Source organism: Crassostrea angulata, chromosome 2, assembly GCF_025612915.1.
Source record: "Crassostrea angulata isolate pt1a10 chromosome 2, ASM2561291v2, whole genome shotgun sequence".
Lineage (NCBI taxonomy): Eukaryota > Metazoa > Mollusca > Bivalvia > Ostreida > Ostreidae > Magallana > Magallana angulata.
Genome location: NC_069112.1, coordinates 61,639,180 through 61,660,230, shown reverse-complemented (window position 1 = coordinate 61,660,230; position 21,051 = coordinate 61,639,180). Strand labels below are relative to the sequence as shown.

At 33.5% G+C, this 21,051-nt stretch overlaps 1 protein-coding gene and 2 pseudogenes across 2 annotated transcripts in view; 2 read left to right on the top strand and 1 right to left on the bottom strand.

The window, feature by feature from the left end:
• Positions 1 to 1,206: 1,206 nt before the first annotated feature.
• LOC128172308 (uncharacterized) overlaps positions 1,207 to 21,051 on the bottom strand; it is a 131,111-nt gene continuing 111,266 nt past the window's right edge. For both annotated transcript variants that reach the window (XM_052838103.1, XM_052838105.1), the window contains 2 exons: positions 1,893 to 2,108; positions 1,207 to 1,728 (listed from right to left, as the gene is read on the bottom strand). In XM_052838103.1, coding sequence (XP_052694063.1) covers positions 1,502 to 1,728; positions 1,893 to 2,108 — 443 coding nt within the window. In that variant the 3' untranslated portion in view covers positions 1,207 to 1,501. The remainder of the gene's footprint in view (positions 1,729 to 1,892; positions 2,109 to 21,051) is intronic.
• Positions 5,749 to 8,013, top strand: LOC128172310 (uncharacterized; annotated as a pseudogene).
• On the top strand, positions 11,802 to 15,249 carry LOC128172307 (uncharacterized; annotated as a pseudogene).

The window sequence follows — 21,051 nt, the reverse complement described above, 5'->3', positions numbered from 1 at the left end:
AAAAAATATTTTTAATGATGGCCTGATTTTTATTTTGTTGTGATACATAAAATTAAAAAATGATTACTCTAAATATCTAAACTCTAAATATTTAATCATTAATAAATAGAAAAGGATATGCCACCTGAAAATTTTGGAATATCGGCCCTGGTAATAGGTAAAAGGGTCGACCCCTTTAAACAGCATTATTTAGATATCGATCTAGAACGGCTTAAATTTTCTGAACATTTGTTGAAAAGAAAATATATTTAAAGGACCTTCTTTCATTTTATATCAAGAAAAAGGGTCTGAACCTATTTAAACCCCGATGGTTACATCGTTTTGTTATCACATTTACATTTACCTTTGAATTTTTGTTAATATGACCAGATAGTAACAGGGAATGTGTATTTGTCTGTACTTTATTTCAAAGATAAAAAGTATTCTTTGCTAAGCATGGATTCATTCAATATGTATCAATTTCTATATGAATGGTCTCAATACCGAACACGTGCATTATGACACATAATGTATGTCAGAATACCTCTCAGTTTTTCTTTATTCATCGAAATTCTACGTTTACATAGAAGCATTTTAAAATCAATACATTGCTTCTTTATTCAATTAAACAGTAAATGCTTTCTATGGTGACTCATTCGTCATATGAAGGTACCGACATTGAAGAAAAATACATAACCTGCGTTAGCGGGTTATGTAATTTTTTCCTCCAATGATTGCTACCCTCATAACCGGCATGAATCATTAAAGAAAACGTTTTATTGTTTATATTAACATCTTTCTTTTAACTAATTAATAAATTAGTTATGAAAAGTTAGTAAAATTCACTAATTTACTGGTAATGTACATAAGTACGTTAGCTAAAAGAAACAGCCAAATCGTATATTGTGAGACTTTGAGTCTGACATCATCATGATTTTTTACGTGCAGTCCGTGATTTTTTTTAGGTCGCTGTAGGTCTCGACCAATCGATTAACAGAGCATGTCAATTTCAGTCCTGTCAGTTTCTTGTCAGTTTCAGCCGCTGTAGAATTTTACCAATCGATAAATGGGGCGTGTAGATTATATTCTGAGTGCTCCTATAGAGCTATGGATAAACTATAATTTTCCTTTCGAAACAGAGAAAATAATACTTGGTAGATGTGAATATATGTTTCATTCACATTGGTACAAGAAATGACGACTTATTTTCTTCACATGAACTATATGTTTCATTAAATCATTTTATTTCAGAAAACAAGAAATAAATAGGTTGCCAAAGGGCCACATCGCTCACCAGGGCAACAATAACTACATGTATGATCTTTAAAAAACCAGTTTTAGAGTATGAAAATCAAAATATCTTTAGTAGAATATATTCTGTTTTTCAAGATTTTTTTTATTTAACGACAACAACGACGACAGACAGCGAACAAGTTTTGATGAGAAAAGCTCACCTTGGCATTTGGCTTAAGTTAGCAAAGCAAAATTATACAATAAGACAAGAACAATTGTTTAATTTTTTTTAAGAATTGTTTATACACATATTGTTCAACCTTTCAGCTGATTCCATATTAAAAGGACTGTTTGTATAGTCATACCCGTCTGCGTAAACAATATTGATGTACGAATTAAACTTCCTTGCTACTGCAATTTCTAGTTTTTCAAAAAGAACATCGTCCATCATGTTCGGTGGATTACTGCTGAAATTTCCATCGAAGGAAATTTGAACGAGAATAACCTCTGAATATTCTTAAAAATAAAACAACATCAATAATAGTATAGCAATTCTTTTTCTTGTTTTGTTATATGTTTGTCAAAATATATTTAAAAAATATATTTTTAAAAATGTGGGTTTTGCCGCTGTTTAAGTCAAGATTTTCAACGTTAAATTAAAAATGATCAAATGTAATTACCTTCAATATTAAAAAGTCTGTAGATATCATCAATAGATTTAGAAAGAACGTTAACGTTGTCTTGTCTGTTAACCGGTGGTATGTTCAGCACCAAGAATAATGGACCAGGAATTGTTTGCCCTTTTTTTAGTTTCTGTACTCGACATTTCGGAAGATAAAGAGTACAAAAGTTTTCAAATTGTTTGTCTTCTTCGTCTCTTTGACAGAAATATAAACCTGCAAAAGTATATTTAAGTTATAAAAGACACATTTGCAATGATTAGTTATTTTAAGAATAATGTTCTTTGAGTATTATGAGGTGATAATTCTGGTCGGGTCAAATCAAATAAAAGATATGATCACGCTCTAACCGAAATTGCCACAACATAATATTTAAAGAATAATTAATTTTTAACTATAATTATATTTAAATATTTATGTGTTTTAGATTCTTTTAATTATTCAGCCCTGCTTGTGCGCTAACAACACGTCATTTGAATTTATTGGTTTGTACAATACAAACTCGATTCGCGATGACATCATAGAAAAAGACACTGGACATGTTAATATACGCATATAAATGCTCAATTCAATGAATACTAATAAACAAAAGTATAAAGATGTACTATAGAATTTAAAGACATGGGTGACATCTGTTTGATTTGTATTTATTATTGATTATATGTGAAAATTACAGTCGGGTCAAGTATATCTTTTACAACAAACACCATATCATATTATGCATACCATAGCGCATTGGAATCCCATACAATAGCATTGGACTCTCGTACATTAAAATACAATCTCATAAATTGTCATTTGTCTTATCATACATGTCTACCATACCATATCAAACCAAATAATTTCGGTTGTTTTTAAACACTTCAATTTTAAAGAATAATTGTTTACATTGCGAAATAGTAGACATATTTGGCATCTTATCATTTGACTTTATTCGGAGGGGTTTTGTTCACATCTCATAACCATAAAATGAAGTCAAACTTCGTTATCTCAAACTAGATGGGGCAGTTCAAAAACTTAATGATATCCAAGTAGTTGAGATATCGAGGGTAACATACTTGAAAATAAGTTGTTGGGACTTAATTTTTTTTATTTCTCATAGCATACTATACAAATTCCATTGCATTGCATTTAAATCTTATAGCATATCATTGACATTGCATACCATAAGCATAGCGAAATTTAAAAATATGCATGAAATGACTGTAAAGCTTTAGCTAGAGGTTAAAAATGTTCTGCGCAATATTAAGTTTTTAAAAAAGCTGACACTGAATGTTAAATCTAGTTTCAGCAACACTGAAACTATATGGAAACTTTGCTTAAACTTGGAGTTGAAGTAGCATGTATAGTTTCCGCAATGCGAAAACAATTATATCGATTTCGCAAGTATCCGTTAGGTTTTAGTCAGCAGAAACTTTACCTTTAGATTGATGGTTGCTGCAATGTGGAAACCAAAATTGAAATGTATGAAATGGCACAAATTATTATAAAATTATCAATCAGTTTGAACACATTTCCGCTAGGTTTCAGTATGAAGAAAATTGCAGATACGATTACAAATGGTTTACACATCACTAAAACACTACTAACATTTATTTGAATGGATAGCGATATTATTTATTTTTAAGATGGTTGAGGGTTTGTAATTGTCATTTTTTCCTCCATTTTATCCGGTATAATTCCAGCTTTATGATCATTAATCCGTACAAGCGTATATGTACCGTGGGTTTCAGCGTGACTGAAACTATATGTATACATGTGTAAACAGATAGCCATGCTATGACCTTGAATTGCTAGTATCACATATTGGTCACTATGACACTTATGTATACCTAGATACTGCGCAGTGAATTATGATAATAATAACTAACAGAATGAACTCTGTGACACTGTAGCACTGTGTTGTATTCCTTAAAGATGTATGAAACCAGGTGCATAACACGGGCATAGTAATATCCAAATTGAGATAATATCAAATGATAATATGGCGTTTTAATATCACCACCTGCATCACAATATTATTTCTGACAGTTTTGTTGCTTTATTTAGAAATACAATATTACTTTGGAATTTTAACAGTAAATGTTCACTCATAATTATCGTAGATGGTCCGAACAAGTCAGGACTGACCATCACAAGTGAAATGTTATATATACCCATGTAAAGTGATGTTGAACAGATTCTTTTAATGGGCTACTTTTAATTGTTGTAATTTTGACTTTAATAAAACTGCTGGAAGAACTACTGGACTTGGTGATTACTAAGTTTGAGCTGACCCTCAAGTGGATCAATAAGATGGAAGGGTTACACGAGCTTTCTTGGTGTCCGTGACCAGGACTTAGCGAGTTTGAAAACAAATTAAGGTAAGGACTATTTTTATATGTTTCTTATAGCTATCTCGCAGTAAATAATTTTGTTTAAGTGGCAGTCTTCGATAGAACCATGCAAAATCAAAGTTTTATAATGAAGGGTGTAGATTAATTTTCATAGTTCATCTGGATATATCTAAAGTATATTGTCTATTTTATCAAATTTTCATGGTTAAAAATATCTGCACCACCGAAATCCCCCAGATAGACCATTTCTATTTTTAGCTCATTATTCATGATAAATGTCATGCATGAATAAGGCTTATTTCAGATAGTCATTCAAGTATTAAATAGAGTTTAATCATACCTAAAGTCAGATTCACATAACATCTGATACAAATACCTTTGATTTGGTGCACAAATATTTTTTAATTCATTCTTTGATTTTAAGCTAGATGATCAAATATTATAATAAGATAGGTAATGTCCATCACACTTAACTTCTCATAGCAGGATATAAAACCCCAAGAAACGTTTTAAATTTAGAACTTCTTGGTTAAAAAAATAGAATTATCCATAAAAAAAATATACCTGAATGGGAATTTGGTTGCAAATAAATATTAAGCTTATTTTCCGGTGTTTAAATTCCGAATTTTTAGAGATTAAATTTTCTCCCTTTGTGGAACTCTCGTGAAAAGAAGATAAAGAAGAATGATTGGAGAAATCAGATGTCAACAAGATGGATGGTTTGAAATGTAGTTTTGGTGAAAATTGTAAAGAGAAAGCAGTTTATATACTTCAAGACTGTAAGAAAGAGACTTCAGCAAACTTGAGATTTTTTAAATGTACCTCTGAGTCAGATTTTGCTCACATACCAGAACCATTGTTAATTCTTAACCGTGCTGGTGTGCATGGGCTGAGGCTGTCAAAGTTCAGCGGGCGTGTATGTGCTAAACACAGGCAAGAATTTGGGATTCAATGGAAAAGAAAAAGGAGAACATGCTGCCATCCACTACATGACAAATCTCAATCTGGCACAGTCGCGAGGGGAATTACATTCATTCAAAGCCGAGAGATATGGGTGAAGCTGAGCACACATGTTCCCACTGGTTCTGGTAAGAAAACCCTCGCCTTTACGTAATGACATAATTCTTAACATACCAAAAATATTTATATGACAGTCCAATTATGTGTACCAGTAAATATTGCTAGGACCTACTACATGTATCAATACATATCAATCTTGTCAATATCTAATCAGTTTAAAACTCTCTCCCCCCCCCCCCCCGCCACATTTGATTAGATATCTATGCCATTCTATGGAAAAGATGTATATGTACAGTACATTTTTTATAGTGTTAAAGTGTTCTAAATCTGAAATTTACTTGTTGAAATACTCACACATATTTGAAAGCAATTTTTTTGCTGTTTTAAACCCATGCTTGATCTCAATTTTCTTATATGTTGTCATTGATAAATTATTGTTTTGAAAATGAACAAAAACTCTGTTAAAGAACAGCAAATGAACCAATGTTTACAGGGAAATAATGCATTGATATATCAGAATAATGTTCGGAATATTACCATTAATATGTGTTTGCAGAAGATGTATTGAGAAGCATAAAAACTGTTTCAAGAAAAATGCAGATATGAAGGATGAGTTGAAAGGTGTGTTTCTTACACAATTGATTGACTGAATTATTATGATGTATTCAACTCATACAACTTTGTTGCACATTTTATATGAAACAGAAAATATAAATACAAAGGGGTTGAGGAGTACTACATGTAAGAACAAATGTTGTCTGATATTTTCATACCATAGATATTGAGGGGGGGGGGGGGGGTATGCCAGACCTGCTTCTCTCACTGAAGCATTTAAGAGAACAACACAGATTGACACATAAAAAGGTTTAAAAATAAAAGGGTATTTCAAAGGGTAAATGTTTTTTTTATCATTAAGGTCGGTAGTGGGTTTAAAATTGTGCGCCCTCTGCGCAGGGTATTGCGCATTACTGTTGTAAAACACAAATTTAAAGTAAAATGTTCAATGATGCAGGTTATCATGAAACGTTTTTATTTCAGAAAAGTTACTTATCAAAAATTTATTTTAAGTGATATGAATCGTTAGAATAATGTCAGAAGTATTTTAATTTTTTCGCCGCTTCTTCAAAATCGACGTTATTGTCGTCGGAGTAAACGTCTTAGGGTGACGTCAGTTGAGACTCTGACGTAACAATTGACAAAAATTAACGTCGTGCATTTTCTATTACAGCGTCAATAATTAAAATCAAAACTATAATTTGCAAAATAAAAACACATATGCGACCCTTGTACGTTCTGTGTGAGTGGAAATGTATTTAATACAAATTAAATTAAATTTGATTCGTTAACATCCTTTTGTTTTATACAATTCTATAATGTAAAATGGCTGGCACAGCACGTTTATAGGATCAAGCTATGAGGACGGATAGCCTAAAAACCATCCAGTCAATTTCGTTTTAATTTGGCAAAAAGTTTACTTATACGTGGCCCTTCCATCGCTGAAAATTTAAAGAAAATCGTATGTATGTAATTTTTTAAATATGAAATTGAAAATGAAAACCCTCATTTTCCTGTATAATCATATATAAAATGTCGGTGATGAATCGGACATACGACCAAAATTTGAGCGCGACAAACAGATAAACTATCCGGTCAATTTACTTTATTTTTTGCACATAGTTTACTCATAAGTTGACATTTCACTGTAAAAAATTTAAAGGAAATCGTATGTTTGAAAAATTCTCCCCCGAGACTCCTTAAGATAGCTTTTAGTTTGTATTCATGCTGAAAACTTGTTTAGCTGGACAACATTAGAGTAACTGATAATAAAAATATCTTTTGGATCAAAATCTTTAATCGTCTACACTTTGTATTTAGTTATATTATAAAATGTCAATAGAGTTCAACTAATCAACACTTGGGATATCCAATTGATATTTGTATATGTACATTAGAGATTGTGAATGAAAATCAAAAATAAGATTTATATAGATTACATATACGTTATATTAGATTATATTATATACATTACATGTACTTTTTTGTAGAAATATGCTGTTTATTAGAGAGAACTACAGATTCTGAAGCAATGGACGCTGATAGATCTCACCCAAGAGGTATAACAGAGAAAAAAAAATTATATTTTACAATTTAATAGAATCATTTGTATTGTCTAGTGTTGTGGTTGTTTTGTTGCTGATCATCATTTTGAATGAATAATACATTGATTAAGTGAGCTTTTTTTTTTGTTCTTTCAGAGGACCAAGAGAATGAAAGGCAACGTTTTGTACCTGAAGACAGTATGGAAATATCAGGTAAGGTGATACCATGTGCATAATGCTCTGTTATATATTATATTTCATATATTATAATATTGCACATACCTGAAAAATATTTTCTTATTTGGGGGAGGGGGGGGGGGGGGGTGATCCCAACCCATTTAGAACAAAACATTGTGTATCATGTTCACATGCAACATGTACAGGTGTAGCTGTGCAGTTATGAATTACATGTAGAATATAAATCTCAAGATTTCAATACAAAGACCTATCACAAGTTGGTCCTTGTGAAGTATGACTTGTACAAACTGAAAAGACAAAGTTTAATTTGCTATTTTGGATATATACATACATTTTTCAATTTTATTTTTAGACACGGATAGAAGAATTGATGCTCCAGAAATTACCAAAAGCGATAGTGCACCATGCTCTCAGACACCAGATTCAGGTACGACAAATACATGTGCCCCTCAGATAAAAATATTCTGATTATATGAAGTTAAAATTATATTAATTCCCAGATGGCAATATTGTGAATTTTTAAGAACCACTTTTAAGAACTTTTTCATATACAGAAGTGTATTAGGAAGTAAATCTTGTACTCATTATCTTTCAATTGAGAACCCTTTGCCTGATAAATATAAAACTTTGTGCAGCGATTGATTCTGATGACTTCAGTTACAGTCCATGAAGTGTTCTACGTTTCCACTTGAACGGTTAGCGAACTCTGAATGGAATTTGGTGAGAGCTTATGAGTGATGAACAATGAGCGAACGCAATACGCAATTGAAACAAAAGCGCAAAGTGAACGGTGAACTCATGATAAATGTTATGCAAACGATTTATTCGGAGTGCCTTGGGAGCTTACTCTAACATTGTATTCTATCAATAATTAGGATGAAAAATAACAAATAAGAAATACAGCACCTAGTCATTCACTGTTAACTTACACTGTCAAATAAAAAGAAGGAAAAAAAACATGCAATGTTATTATGGTATTCTTTAAGTCATGAAAAAAAAATCAATTTTGGAACTGTTCATTAAGGTCTTCCGTTTTCCAACGGAAGACCTTATTGTTTTCGTTCGGTTTCTTTTTCCCTATTATTATTATTTTTTTTTTTCTTACAAAATTTGTGCAGGCGATTTCTCGGAAATGGCCGAACCGATTTTCGTGAAACTTTCAGATCTAATAGATAATAGTCCGAACTTAATATACATTTTTTTATTTTGATGACGCCATTTCCGTTCTTGAGAAAATGACGTTTTAGTGATTTTCAGAGGGTCGGCTTGTCCAGGGATCTCCTCCTAAACGGTAAAAGATATTGAGTTCAAACTTTCAGGGATTGTAGACAAGAGATTGTAGATGTGCAATTTGGCATTCAAATTTGTCATTCTCAAAAGGCGTTAAAGCTCGCCTGGTCCGGAAAATTGATACTAAAAAAACGTCGTAATTTTTCATGGTTTTCTTGGTTTATCTCTTTTCTGAAAAATATTTTGTTAACACATGTAATGCAAAAAAAGTTCATATTTACAAGACCTTTCATTTGATATCGAGAAAAAGGGGCTGGCCCCTAAAATTAGGGTTCCAAAGGGCTCTAAAGTCTTTCATCTGTAGCCCTTAACTGAGGGATATTTTGTGATTAGTTATAGAAGCAAATATGTTTATTTTACAGTTATGTATCCAAGCAATGTAATGATTTCATTATGTCTTACGTAATTAGGGGTTTTTAGGGGCCAAAAATCCAGAATTTTGATTACATATATCTCAGAAGGGAAAAATATTTTGAAATGCAGTATAGAAGAAAAGATGCTCAGAATGATGTATTAAATCATATGCAATTTTCAAAATTTCGTTAAACGGCCCATATAAGGAGTTTAGGGATCGGCCCCTAAAATGTTCTTTCCCATATATCTCAAGAACGGTAACAAATTTCTAAATAGTTGTTGAACAAAATGTGTTCATATTTAAATGACCTTTTATTTGATATCAAGAAAAAGGGGCTGGCCCCTAAAATTAGGGGTCCAAAGGGCTTTAAAGTCTTTTATTTGTAGCCCTTTACTGAGGAATAGTTTGTGATATGATTTGCTCAAAATGATGTACTTTACAAAATGCAACCTTCAAAATTTGGTTCAGCGGCTCCAATAAGGCGATAAGGAATTGGCCCCTAAAACTTTTTTTTCTCAGATATCTGAAGAACGGTGAAAAATTTCAAAACATTTGTTGAACAAAGCTCTTATCCCTGAAACAAAATAGTATCTGGCCCTTAGAATGTAGACCCTGTTTTTCTATTCTAAATCATGTTTAGCTGTTAAATAGCAAAATCAAGATCGAATATGTATCTCAAATTCTAAAATCAGACGGAAGACCTCCTCGTTGCTCGCAACGAGATCGTGTCTAGTTTTCTTTTTCTTTTTTGATTATTTATACTGTGTGATATCACCTTTCACTCATTTTTTATTATATATATATATATATATATATATATATATATATATATATATATATATATATGTGTGTGTGTGTGTGTGTGTGTGTGTGTGTGTGTGTGTGTGTGTGTGCGTGTATCCAACAGCTGGGTTTAGTCTAATACTTTGAATAAATATATTTGAAGGAATATATACATTTGTATATATATTTATTGTTATATTTATTTTTAGATTTTGATCTTCTGTCATCTCAGAAAACTGTGGGGTCTGATTGGTCCAAAGATGAAAGATCACAGCGTGAAATCTTTAATGAACCTATGGAATTAATGTCAGATGGAAAGTACTCCCCCTTAAAATCACAGCCATCAATGAATCTTGATCAACTTCAGTATTCAACGAGAATGTACTACATACGTTAAGCTCGTTCTGCCTTCCAATATGTTTGTGAAAGCATTGCACCATCCCAGGGCTCCCTCTTGATGAAGGATGTCTTCGAAATCATAAAACCTAAAGATCAGGAACCCAGAATTAAAGATCCCCTCACGGAGACTGTTGTAGAAGCTTACCAAAAAGCTGAAGATAACACAATTAAGATCCAGGTTTTTTTTTCATAATTGTGGGAATGTACACTAAGTCAGAGCTTCAGACATTTATTGAAGGATTGACCATCTACAAAATTGATGCTGCAAGAAAGTACGCTTCAACACATGGACCTGGACAGTATGTAACTCCACCAAAAATATCCCGACTACGTCTTTCAAAGGAGAAAATTCATCACTTTATTGAATTCATTTGTGCTCCGTGTTATCTTCAAGTTGTCGGATTTGGATAAAAAAAACTTGAAGTTATCCTCAGGCCTTACAGTGAAAGTTCCAAAGATGATTAGAACAATGATTGCTTCTCGGCTTATTACAACATATGAAAACTACTGCAAAGGAGAATTCTCTAATTTCTCCATTCAGGGCAACTCTTTACAAAATTATCAAGGCATGTGCAGCCTGCCAGCTTCAATCTCTACATGGTTTGGACAACCATTTTAATGATGGTCTAGAGGGCATCGATACCTTGAAGAAGATTTTGTCAAATCTTGCACTTCCAGAGATTAGAATATCTGAACGTAAAGGAAAGATTGACACTTTGAAGCCGCATATAAAGAGTGGGTTTAGAAGTCACATCAGACCTGAAAGTGACTGTGCTCAACACTGTATACAATATGCATTGTCGGAAGAAGAGTGCCAGCATGCTCACACTGGTACCTGTGAGTCTTGTGACATCATGTAGTGTTAGAACCGAAATTCATGACTTAAGTGTCAGCAGAGAAAGTTTGGGCGTGGAGGGGTCATTTAATCAGGAATGTTAATCAGGACTTGTGTAAAAGGAACATTCTCCAAAACTTGAAGTCACATGAGGTGTTGATAATTGCCGATTGGGCCATGAAGTACTTGCCCCAGACTTTCCGTGAGACACAGAGTGAGTAGTTTGGGAAGCAGGGCATTAGTTGGCACATGATTTGTGCTGTTATCTGTCACCCACATTCAGATGACATTGACAACAATAACAAGTTTGACATCATTTCTATGATTCATCTCATTGAAGAAGGAAAGCAGGGTTGGCACTTGGTGAGTCAGATCTTTGGTGATGCTTTCTAGACAATAAAGTCTCTTCATCCACATCTTAGGGATGCATATATAAGATCAGATAATGCTGGATGCTATCATACACGCCCAATGCTATCCTACCTGTAGAAATTCCGTGATGAGCTGCCATTATCTATAAAGGAGTACAATTTTAGCGAAGCTCAATCAGGCAAGGACCTGTGTGACTCACGGACTGGAACTTGCAGACTTCACATGCTGAACTATGTGAATGACGGTAATGACATTCTCAATGCTAAACAGATGAAGTTGGCACTTGAAAGTCACAGTGCACAGGGCGAAAAACCATCTTTAAGCAAGCCCTTAAAGGTGGCTTAAAGGTGACTTAAAGGAGCTTAAAGGCTATACAACCTTTAAGCTGCCTTTAAGTCACCTTTAAGCAAGTGCTTATAGGTCCTTAATGTCCAAACTTCTTTAAGCTACCTTTAAGCCACCTTTAAGCCACCTTTAAGCATCTTTAAGTGGCATTTACGCTCTCTTTACACTGCCTTTACACTGTCTTTAAGTGGCCTTTAAGTCAATATTGATCAAGCTGAACAATAAACACATATATTAAATGCAAAAGCTCTTTTATAGAGATGGGAGGGGGTCATCCGAGTGAAAATATAATTTCCAAGGAAGGGGGGGGGTGTTCCAGGCGGTTTTAATCGTCGCTCCATTAAACACAGATCGCTATCATCAGCACCGCTCTGATGGACACAGATTGCCGTTATAAAATTCTTTATAATTTTTGGGGGGTTTCAAAATTATTGTAGGTATGAGCGCAGTCTCTGTATCTTAATATGTGCATAAAACTAATTAAAGTATGTTTGTTCCCTATTATAAATTAATCGGTGAAAAAAAAATCTCTCTCTCTCTCTCTCTCTCTCTCTCTCTCTCTCTCTCTCTCTCTCTCTCAGTTCATCCGGTTATTAAGCAAAATAAAGATAATGAACCAAAAATGCATGATTTAATTTGTTAATCGGTTTAAGGTTTGTATTTTTTTTCAATTTTCATTATTTCTAACTCTAGATCTGCTAGATACATGTTAAAGATGAAAAGACTCTCAAATGCCTTTGTTATATCGGGCAGGATATTACTGCTTTGTTTGTCTAGACATAGTTTTGTTCGTTTGTGTATATCTAATTAGAGTCTATTGTTTGTCCAACTTAAGAAAACCCCTGGAACTAACACAGAATATACAAGATATACACAGCAGTTGTGTCGTGTGCCCAGGTGCATGTTTGTGTATATCTAATTAAAGTCTATTGTTTGTCCAACTTAAGAAAACCCCTGGAACTAACACAGAATATACAAGATATACACAACAGGTGTGTCGTGTGCCCAGGTGCACGTCAGGGTTTCTAAAGGCGTTGAATCTTAGTATGTACGAGTATACGATAAGTCTAGTGAATAAAAGTTAATTTACATTTGTAATTCATTTTCAAAGTATTATTTCCTAGCTCTGGGTTTCAAAGATGTTACGTCTACAAATTAACGAAACATGTATGTAAGAGTAAAATCTTGAGGCTAATTAATTAATGTACCGGTGATCGTAAATAGGGGTTGATTATTTAAATATATGTATAAGGGTAAATATGTCAAATATACCCGGCCTGGCACATCATACAATTGTATGTACAAGTCATTTGCAATTGCCACATGCAGTAAATATGTCACCGGTAATTGGTAATTTTGTTTGTTATAGAATTGATATTTTAAAAATCATGTACATGTACATACAATTACATGTAAATATTTAAACATATTGGAACGGCGCCGCGATCATGAAAACCGGGAAATTGCGGGAAATTGAACAAATACCCTAATAGTATCAATGCATTTAATAAAAGAAATGATTTCATTTTCTTTCTTACATTTTTATAGCTATAAATTAGATGAACGTATATCTACTCGGTTTAAATTTATTAACTAAGAAAGCCTACTATAGTGAACCTACGGTTTCCATTTAGGTATAATATATTTTTGTTCACTGAAGACCAAGTTCCGTATTTCATTCTAAATACATGCATGCATGTAATTTATAAATTAGATATAATTGATTGTTACAAACTGAATGGTTTGTCAAAATCTTTTCAAGTAAACACATTCAATACAGTGATTCAATATCCACTTATAAATAGGATATAAAAACGCTCATATATAAGTAAGTTGCCGTGGCGCAGAGGAGGTGTGGTGATACTAGTAAACTAAGGGTCCCGGGTTCAATTCTCGCCGCGGCCGGTTTTTTTTTTTGGGTTTTTTTTTCATTTTTCTTTCTAGAACAAAAACCGTTTTAATACCTTTTCTTTCATAAAGTTAATACATTTTGTTGGAAATTAAGCACAATATTGAATTAAATTTTTTTTAATGGCTTAAAGGTGGCTTAAAGGTAGCTTAAAGGTGGCTTAAAGGTGGCTTAAAGAAGTTTGGACATTAAGGACCTATAAGTTGTCCTTAAAGGTGGCTTAAAGGTGGCTTAAAGATAGTCTTTAAGCTGCCTTTAAGCAATCTTTACGCTTTCTTTAAGCCACCTTTAAGCAATACTTATAGCTTAAAGGTAGCTTAAAGGTGGCTTAAAGATCGTCTTTAAGCTACCTTTAAACACCTTTAAGCTATCTTTAAGGAGGACTTAAAGATGGTCATTCATCCTGTGGTGGCATCAGAAACATGTAAATCTCAGTAGTAGATCTATTAGCTGAACCCCAAACACCAGTGCTTTCTGGACAGCTCAAATCCTTCCAGATATCACAGCATAACAATTTCATTTTTCAAAATGATGGAATGATGGCATATAAAGCATATGGCCTTAGAGGAAAGCTTATTTCAGCAGAAGATATGACTAGAATTTCAGAAAAGTTGCTATTGAAAGATGAGAACTTGGTAAGTACATTGTAACTATTTCAATCATTTTACAGTTTGCATCAAAATGACACATTTTGTCAAATTGCAGCATATTAGAGTACATATTGTTACTAATAGTAGTCTAATATGCACAGCTTAAACATTTCTAGAAAAATATATATCAGAGTTAGTAATTAGAGTAAAATCAGTAACTTAGAAACTGTTTATAGGATGTTCCATTGCAAAATAGCTTTAGAATCTTACTCAGGAAATTGTTTTACATGTTTATTTGATTATTTTAACAAATATTGTCAAATTTTAAGAATACAAAACATATATTTTTAATACCTGGGGTATATGGTTATTTCTGAGTTTAGGTACATGTATTTTAAATTACTATATGCATTTGGTATTCTTCAGGTCTTCTCTGGAGTGAAACAGCCAGACCCAAAGCCAACTACCATTCAAGGAGTTAAACAACCGAACCATTTTCCTTACATTGATCCAGACTGCATTAAAGTATTTCGGAAAGAGAACCAACTTGTCCAACACCTTTCTGTCGGTCAGCATGTCTATGATGAACAGCAGTTGGACACCCTTGAGGACAGGAGTAAAAGGCGTTGGTCAGCACAGTGCAGTGAACTTCGACTTAATCAACAAATTATCTCATCTGTCCTAGAGGTTTTTGAACAACCAACAAATTTCTGTGAAAGCAATGGCTACGTTCTAAAACGAAGAAAAAAAGACATCCCGCTTTTCTGGAAAGGTGAGAAATTACCTCACTGTCTTGTTCAGAAATGGAGAAGAGACGGGGAAATAACCAAGTCCACACACAGCTGCTAGACAAATGGGATCTGAAACAGATGGAGAGGGAAACAGAGTGTTTTCTCCAGATGAATGGCTCTCTCCTCAACAGATTAGAAGCTTCTTTAGAAACTTATGTTTGAAAAACAGAAAGTATCCAACATAGTGAAAGGCGAGGAAAGTGCAGAAAATGATGAAGATCTTCAAAATGTAATCAGTGATCTTGTTGCCATTGAACGTAGCCAAGTATTATCCAGTATTGTCTCTGAACTGACACTTGGTTAAGAACAATTTCGTATAGGATATACTCTTTCACTTTGAATGTGAGGGTGATTACTTCTGATATCTGTTATTCTTGAAATGGTATCCAATTTCCTGATACTGTCACACTGGTGTAAATGTATACATGTTGATACTTTTAGTATTGATGTATAGAAAATCAGAATTTGTCTTTTTAGTTAAGTTATTGTTCAAACTCTTGCCAGCTAGAATTTCAATTTAAAGTTTCCAATGATGTATCACAGTCACTTGATGATATTATTTGGTTAAATGTGATACATGCATGAATTGATGATGTTAGTCCTCTAATTGCACTATATGTGTATGAATGATGTAAGTCGCCTAATAGTGCTACAGGTATAAATTGATTATGTTAGATCTCTAATAGACAAACATGTAATAAATATGTATCAATTAAGGATGTAAGCTAGATAATAACACCTCATTAATGATTTGATGATAAATTTTGTCTAACATCACTTGTATGAATTGATAATGTTATTTGGCCAATAGTGCTACATGTATGAATGTTGGTTAGTAGTGCTACATGTATGAATTGATCATTTTGTTTGTCTAATAGTGCTACAATAATGAATTGATAATGTAAGTTTGATAAAAACATTGATGTTGTCAGTTCTTTAAAAGCATTTCATGTATGAATAATGATGTTAGTCCTCTATTAACACTACATGTATAAGAATTGATAATGTTTGGACTAATAGCACTACAGGTATGAATTGATTATTTTATTTGGCTAATAGCGCTACATGTATCAATTAAGGATGTAAGCTAGAAAATGGCATTTTATGAATGATTTGATGATAAAAGTTGTCTTACAGCACTTGTGTGAATGGATGATGTTACTTGGCTAGATAATTGTGCTTAACGTTTGAATTGGTGATGTTTTTAGACTAATAGTGCTACATGTATGAATTGATGAGGTTTTTTGGCTAACAGCGCAACATGAATTGGTGATGTTATTTGGCCAATAGTTAAACGTACATACATACATTTATGTTCATAGTTGTCTAAAATTGCTACATGTTTAAATTGATGATGTTTTTTGGCAAATAGTGCTTCATGTATGAATTGATGTTGTTTGGTTTTTAGTGCTACATGTATAAATCGATGATGTTATTTAGCTTTTAGTGCAACATGTATGATGTTAATAGTTGTCTAATAGCACTACATGTATACATTGATGATTTTATTTGACTAATAGATAAGTGCTACATGTGTGAATTGATGTTGTTTGGTTATTAATGCTAATACATGTAGTTACTTATAGTGTTACATGTATTAATTGATGTTGTTATTTGGCCAATAGTGATACATGTATTAATTGATAATAGTTGTCCAATAGCGCTACATGTATAAATTGATGATTTTATTTGACTAATAGCACTACATGTATTATTGATGTTGTTATTTGGCTAATAGGGATACCTGTATTAGTTGATTATGATAGCTTTCATAATTCAAATTAATTGCACATCTCTATCTATTATTCTTAAGTTACTGAATAATGAATGTTTCAATTCACAAATTTTGTAACTTTTATTCTGAAATTGAAATTCTCCATCTTATGTATTCATTGAAGGTTAAAATGCATCTCTATTTTATTGCACAGTTGTGTAAAGAATGGCTAGTCGTATTTCATGTAAATAACTGGAATAATTTGATCTTTGTTTTTGCTCCATTTGAAGCAAATTAAGGCTCATTTCAAGTATTTCTTATAAACGAGTGTTACATGTAGGCATGTTTTTCCTATCAGGTGGTAATATGTACTTTTTTAAGTTCATTACTGTAACAAACAATCCATGAATATTGAACAGGTTATAAATTAAGTTAAAAGATTGTAATTTGTTGTGTTTTTCTCAAATACCATCTTATCATAATGCTAATGTTGTAAACTTTGCTTAAAAATATATGATAATAAGAATTGTTTGATACACTACACTCATTAAAATTTGAATACATGTAACATGAAATCGATTGTTATTGTATTTTAACAGTTTTATGTCAAAGTGGATACTTATATAAATTAAGGTGGTATGGGACATCTGTCAATATTATTATGGTTTAATGTACTTTATTATTCAAATAACTTCATCGGGTTAGAATTTTCAAATTTTACAATATTTGACCAAAAAATAGCTTTTATTTAGAGAGGTAAAAATTGTAAAACCCCGAGCATGATTTGAACTCATGACTTTCAGATTCATAGTACACCATCTAACCCACTGTACTACGATGTTAGGTGACAATGTTGGGAAAGAAACTACTTAATATATACATGTCATTACACATCATTTTATTGTTTATTTCGATAAACAATGCGTAACAACATGGAAGTGTTCCAAACTACCTTAAGGATAATATCTCTTGAAATAGAATAGTGCCATTCATAAATTGATAAACAAATCTTTAAATTATGAAAGTTCATATTTTTCATTATTGCACAACGTTCATAATGAAAACATATAATCAAATACCGGGAAGTTTTCCGAGAAATTTATTTATGGGGGAAACACATTCTAGATAACAAATTATAGATACATTACAGCATAGGGCTTAAAATTGCAAGAGTGAATAATTCAAACAAGACGGGGGCAATATTATTTAGAACCATTTACAATAATAGAGCTCTTTTTTCCTGGACAAAACGATGTATGACATGTATACAATACTCAACAGATTCAAATTGTATTGGATTGCAAACTCTACCTTAATGCTTAATGGTCCAAGTTTCCTATCAATTGCACCCCCCCCCCCCCCCCCCGACTGAGGACAATCCATAGAAATGATGTGTGTACATGTTTAATTTTAATCATATTTAAGACTACCTAATTGTTCAATATAAGTTTTTCTATTTGGCGAGGAATATCCAAATAATTATGTAACAGTTTTTTTCCTACTCTAAGTAATTGTACACCATGTCTACCCCCCCCCCCCCCCCCGATATTTCCACTGAATTTATTTGCAACCAAATTCCATCAAACAGATTAAAGAAAAGTAAAGACTCTTTAAGCTGACAAAATAATATATAAATTGATGCGTTTCTTGGGCAGTTATGCTGGTTTTAGTGCAAATAGGTCAATTTTGGTAAAATTTCAGTATTTTCATGAAGTTAAGGCCCTCATATCTCTGTGTATTGTGTTTAGAAATTGAAATTCATGTTATTTAAAATTACTTTGGGTTTTCACAATGTGAAGAAATGAGTTTCATTCAATTGCAGTGTGTAATATTTCCAATAAACTAAAAAAAATTGCATACTGTCTAATTTTTCAAAAGTTCTATAAATAGAACAAGGGAAAACCAAGGTGCCATCCGTTTCCATGGTTACTGATGTAATGAAATCAAAATCCTTCTCATCATAATCAAGTTAGGTTATCATGAGTATTTGTGCCAAGTCTCATGAAATTTCGATATACTTCCATTGATAGCCATTTGCATGGTTCTACCGTAGACTGCTGTATCAATATGTCAAGAACTTCAGACAGGAACGTGGAGATCTACTATTTATTTAGAAGCACATGGTACATCATCATAACAAAGCGCGCACAATCGGAATCGATGTCGCTTGTGTGATATACAAAATACATGATCTTTTGCGTGGCCGTTTAGGCACATTGTCAAATGTACAACTATAAATAGTTATAGTAATATTGTTACATCTCCCTTTTTTTATCAAACAATATGAACAAAAGGAAAAGATCTACAGCTACTTGTAAATATTGACTAGCTTGACAATATTATGCAAAAATATCTAAAACTTTACATTTGACTAGACTTTGAAAATAATGCAAAGACAACAGTTCACCACAGTCAGACATTGTACACCGCTTGCACATAGTTCTCCAAATAACGTGGTGGTTTCACAACGCGGCCATAACGAGTGGTCGGAGCGGACTCTCTGTTAGTTGTTACTTCACTGCTCGTAATTACCATTTGTTGGTCATTTGCGTTTTGTTCCAGGTCAGCAGTTTCATCTATGGCTGGTTTTCGATCGTTCTCAGGAAGATCTTCGATAGACGGTGATGTGTATTCCGGAAATACCGTAAAGTCATTTCTTTCCTCACGTGTATCTTTTAGGTGAGATCGGTTTCTCCTGTACGTTCCGTCTTGAGTTTGCACGTTATACGATCTGGATCCTTCTCTTCCGATGATTGTTCCTTTCTTCCACTCCTTGTCTCGCAGTTGTGTTGGCTTCATTCGCACTGTGTCTCCTGGTTGCAATTCGCGTAGGTCTTTCGCTGTTCGGTTATAGTAGTGCGCTTGTCTGTCTTTTTCCTTCCTCATGTTTTTGATGTTAGCTCGATCACCAACATATGAGAGTAGTGATTCTTTTACAGGCATCAGCTTTTGGTTCTACGGTTCATTAGTCGCTGACACGGACTCTCTCAAATACCCTGGGATGGTGTGTTTCTGAAATCCAGTACAGCAAGCCATGGGTCTTGTCCACTGTGTTTAGCTTTTCTCATCAGTTGCTTTGCTGATTTAACTGCATTTTCTGCTTTCCCATTTGATTGTGGGTAGGCTGGAATCGATGTTCTATGGTCGAATTCCCACATATGCTTAAAGTTACTGAATTGTTGAGAGGAAAATTGGGGTCCATTGTCACTGATGACTTTGTCTGGAATTCCATGCCTAGCGAAGTGTTGTTTTAACTTGTTGATCACCGGTGCTGATGAAGTGGTCTCCAATCTGTCTATTTCGAAGAAATTGCTGAAGTAGTCTACTGTGATGAGGTACTGGTCATTGCTGACTGGTGACTGGAAAAGGTCTACTCCTACTACAGACCACGGACGGTTAGGTGTCTCATGGGAGATGAGAGTTTCTTTCTGTTGTGACGGTTCATAAGTTCTACAAGTGTCACACTTAGAGACTAGATCCTTGATTTCTGAGTTCATGACTGGCCAATACACACATTCTCTGGCTTTGCAAAGGCACCCTTCTGCTCCAATGTGTGACTGGTGAAGCTTCCTTATTACTTCTGCCCGTAATCCCTTTGGTATGACACAGCAGGTTCCTCTGTATACGATACCATCTTGGACGGAAAGTTCATCTCTCACATGAAAGTAAGGGTGCACTTCCATGGGTGTACTTTCCTTGGTTCTCGGCCATCCTTCAAGGATAGTTTTCTTCAGCAACTCGTGTGTTACGTCACTAGTTTGTTTAATCTTCAACATCCTTGCTTGTGAGATTGGTAGTTATTCCACCATGTTGATATCTTCAAATATCTTGAACACATCTTCTGTACAAGCTTCTTTGGATAGTTTCTTGGGATGAGCTCTGGATAGAGCGTCTGCCACGTACATTTCCTTGCCTGGCTTGTACATGATCTCAATTTCATACTTCTAAAGTCTTAAAAACATGCGTTGAAGGCGTTTTGGAGCGGAGATCAGAGGTTTCTTGTGAATTATTTCTAAGGGTTTGTGGTCGCTTTCCACAAGTACTTTTCTTCCATATGTGTACTGGTTGAATCGTTCCATTCCAAACACCACATCCAATAGCTCTTATTCAATCTGTGCATACT